This window comes from Hipposideros armiger, unplaced genomic scaffold (assembly GCF_001890085.2).
Source record: "Hipposideros armiger isolate ML-2016 unplaced genomic scaffold, ASM189008v1 scaffold_1536, whole genome shotgun sequence".
In the NCBI taxonomy this organism is placed as follows: Eukaryota; Metazoa; Chordata; class Mammalia; order Chiroptera; family Hipposideridae; genus Hipposideros; species Hipposideros armiger.
In genome coordinates this window covers 120,823-125,103 of record NW_017732886.1, presented here as the reverse complement: position 1 = coordinate 125,103, position 4,281 = coordinate 120,823, and the positions used below count along the sequence as shown (strand labels likewise).

The following is a 4,281-nucleotide window of genomic DNA, read 5'->3' as shown; positions in this document are numbered from 1 at the left end:
TCTCAAGTAAACTGATTTCTTCTTCAAAGTATCACTTAATGGAGGTTACTATCTTAAAATATTTCGTCAACTTGCATCTTCGGGGTTAAATGTGATTTCTCCAATTTATTTCAAACTAAGTCTACAGCAATTTATTGGAGGGAAGTCTTCTATAAGCTGGATTTTGCGCTAGATCTTAGGACATTTAAAAATGAACGAAACTTTGTTCCCACTCACAAGACATTGCAGTATGTATAGTAGGAAAGACAAACATGTATGTGTGTGTGTGTGTGTTCATATACAAAGTAGCATTTCCCAAAAGTACAAATTGAACCCGGAAATAAGGAGACATTTCTTATAAAGAGGACAGTTAGACAAAGACTTAGTGAGAACATGATCATTTTGTCTTTCTCTTAGATAAGATAGGAATGTTATCAAGAGATTAAGTAGAGATATTAGCTTGGGAGTGGAATAGAGGCGCTTCCTAGATGAAAATAAAAGAGGAAGAGAGGGTCAAAATTGTAGAAAGAAGTTGGGTGATATGAAGCATAATGACTTAATCTTTCTTATTAATTTACTATTTTTAAAGGACATATGAATACATCCTTAAAAGTATATATTATATATGTATATAAATTTTTCCCTACAATGTCTAAATGCATAGTAGTTGTAATCTGAGTTACGGTACTCAATTATGTGTCCTGATGACCGACTGATGTTAACACACCTGTTTCACCATATTCCATAGAATGGATTTGTCACAGCTTTGTACCCATTGTCTGAGAAACACTTCATGTGTTTCTTTGCCCCTCACACACAATATTACCCTCCTTAAACGCTGCAATAAATATGATTTGAGCATGTCTTCTTAGCAGAGGCCACAATGAAGTGAAGGAGTAAACTATGTGACTACCAGAATAAAAGCACCCAGGGTAGAGAAATAAGCAGCTGCACACACAAAGGCCCTGGGGCAGGAAAATGATTGTCATGTTAGAACAATAGCAAGTATAGTGAAGGTGGAGTTAGTAAGAGGGAAGAAAGTAGCTCATGTCAAAGAGGTGGCAGAAAGCCAGATGAAGTACAATCTTATAGGTTATAGGGAAGAGTTTAGTTTTCATCTGGGCATGATGGGAAATCACTGGAGAGTTATGAGCACAGAAACCCCATGACCTAAATTGTGTTTTTAAAAGGTCACTCTGCTATGCAGAGAGGGACAAGGATGAAAGAAGAAAGATGAGTTAGAGTTATTGCCATCAACCAAGAAAGAGATGACAGTGGCTTGGATTGGGGCATGGACAGTGGAGGTCATGAAAAGTGGTTGATTCTGGGTATACTTTGAAGAAATAGATGGTTAGATTTTCTAGTGAATCAAATAGGGATATGAGAAAAATTGAGAAGGTAAGGATGACTTCAAGGTTTTTGGCCAAGGAGGTTAGAGAAATTGGCAAATGGAGTTGCATTATATCTGAATGAGAAGAGTTCACAAGAAGCAGGTGTGAGTTAAGGAGGGCTCAGTAGCTGGAGGGGTTGAAATCAGGAGATCATCTTCAGGTAATTAAGAAGGAGATACCCAAATGGAGATGTCGAAAAATTATGTATATACAAGTCCAGAAATCAAAGGAGNGAGAGCAACTTGTCTGTTCCCCTTCCCCCAACTCCCCAGCACTGTTCCCTTCCCCCCAATACCCCAATAAAAAAAATCTTAAAAACAAACAAACAAACAAACAAAAAAACAGTATCATGCTTTTAAGGAACTGTGCTTAGATATGTGGTGATGGACACAAGTGGGGGTGGGCGGGGTGGCAGAGGGGTTGGAGAGGTCGGACTGCAGCACTTAAACTTGGAGCGTCCCTCTGGGCCCAGAAAAGAATGCTTTCTTATGCTGTGCTGTATAGTTTTTTATTTCAAAAGCATTTTTCCAGGTACTACTAGAGAGAATAAACACACTTACAATTTTAACAATTAATTTAGGCAGAGTAGGTTATGAGAATTTTCTTGGACACATTTTTGAGGTTAATCTCTAGGTAATTGACAACTAATGATATTGTACCTAAGAGGTACAATACAGTCTCTAGAGAGAGAGTGCCCCACTGTGGCCACGTAGAGAACTTACAATGAAGTATTTGCTGTGGCTCCCAAGGGGTTTGTGCTCTGCTTCCTTTGTAAAACCAATTACTGTGGCCCTCAGAGCACAGTAATACGTGGCTGAGTCTTCCTCTTGAGCTGATGGTTTCTTCAGATGGAAGGACGCCCCACTTTTGTCAAGGGTGGCTGTGAAACCTTTGATGCTCTCTCTTGAGATGTGTTTCAGGAGTAACTGGAGGCCTTGTTTGGGGTACTGGACATACCAGAAGAGTTCAGGGCTCCCAGAATATGAGTAGCTGCACTTCACCTCTACTGGGGCTCCTTCAAAGACTGAGATGTGGTCGTCAGGCTGAGTCACTGTCTGGGCTCTTGTTCCTCCTGTAACAGCAATTCTAGATCAGGGATCATCTTGCAAACAGAGGAGAATATTTCTTTAAAGTGATTCTAAGTCAGAAGACCATAGACAAAATAAAAAGAGACTTTACTCACTGAGTGTGAATATCATCACAAGCACTGAAGTGAGAATAGACTTCATGTCTGAGCTGTGAGGAAACAGGAGGCTCTTTTCTGGAAACAGTTCAGCCACATGGACACTGACAGAATGGTGAGGGAGTTTACCCAGCATGTAAAGCGAAAACATTTCCTCAAAGGGCTGGTTGCTTTTCTGGCTTTCTACTAAACTCAATTTATGGTGTATCTTCCTCTAGTGGCCAAGTCTGGTACTGCAGATAATCTCAGTCTTCAGGAAACCTTTCCATTCTGAACCAGAATTGAGGGGGATTTCCTCCACAGTTAATAAGACAAAGGGTAGAAAGATAAATGCCATATGATCTCACTCGTATGTGGAATCTAAAGAACAAAATAAATGAACAACAAAACAAAAACAGACTCATAGATACAGAGAACAAACTGATGGTTGCCAGAAGGAAGGGGAGCTGGGGAGCTGGGTGTAAAAGGTAAAAGGATTAAGAAATACAAATGGATAGTTACAAAAAAGTCATGGGTATGTAAAGTACACCATAGAGAATATAGTTAATAATGTTGCAACAACTATGTATGGTGCCAAGTGGGTACTAGACTAACCAGGGGGATCACTGCATAAATTTTATATATATATATATATATATATATATATATATATATATATATATATTATGCTGTACACCTGAAATTAATATAAAATAATATTTAATGTCAACTGTAACTGAAAAAAATAATTTTTTTTAAAAAAGGACAAAGGGTAACACTATATTAGGTGAAAAATCATGTTACTAGAAAGACCCAGGTAAAGAGGTCTATGGAACAAAACATACAAATTACTAATGGAAACTTTGCTATAATAAAAATGGGGGAAAGAAGACATATTCAATAAAATGTGATTTCATAAATGGAGAGTCACTTAAAGACTAACAAATAAATTTGGATGTTTTCCTTAATATCTGTTACAAAATAAATTCCAAATGAAGACAATATTTAATATCTTTAAATAAGATAAAACTTTTTTATAAATTTAGGATGTTATGGATTTTCTAAGCATAACATCTAGAAAGCATAAGGGAAAATATTGATAGATCAGACTTCATAGAAATGTAAACTTCTATACAGGTATGTTAATGAAATGTCTAAACATTACCAGATCAAGTTACTTTCCAAAATCATTGATTCTGACCTTCCCCACACCAGGGGTGGTCCTTTAGAATTTTAGTTCTACAATTTTTTAAAAAAAACAGGCCATAAGCAAAGGAACAATCATTTGGCCTAGAAAGAAGACAATTCTAGAAAGATGATAGATTGAAAATGTCCCTGAGCCCTTGTGCTTAGCCAAGGAGTTTCTGCGGTGACCAGCCAGGCTAGGCCGACAGAGCTCACCTGAGGTATCCTACTTAGGGCGTAGGTGGCAGAGAACAAAAGGAGGATGAAGAGCAGAAAACTATGGATCATGGAGAGAGCTTGGTTTGCAGGGATCTGTGGACCTCTAAGAAGGAAACATTGTCTTGAGAAAGCCTTTCCAAATAGCTGAGAAGGACGTAGGCTTAAGTCCCATCTGTGCTTAATGAAGAGGACAAGGAGATCCAAGAGCCAAGAGATTCCCTTCTAGTTTTTTAGCTACTAACATTGCTGCTGATATCAGTGCCCTGCTGGCTGCTTCGGCTTTTCACCCTCACAGGATTGCCTCCACTTAAAGTGCTCCAGTAATCAGACATGTCAGGAGTAGAG

At 38.3% G+C, this 4,281-nt stretch overlaps 1 gene segment (V, D, J or C); it reads right to left on the bottom strand.

Moving 5' to 3' along the window:
- Positions 1 to 1,972: 1,972 nt before the first annotated feature.
- Positions 1,973 to 2,694, bottom strand: LOC109377761 (T-cell receptor alpha chain V region PY14-like). The segment is given in 2 exon segments: positions 1,973 to 2,442; positions 2,554 to 2,694. Coding segments are annotated over 2 exon segments (528 nt in total).
- Between the last annotated feature and the right edge of the window lie 1,587 nt (positions 2,695 to 4,281).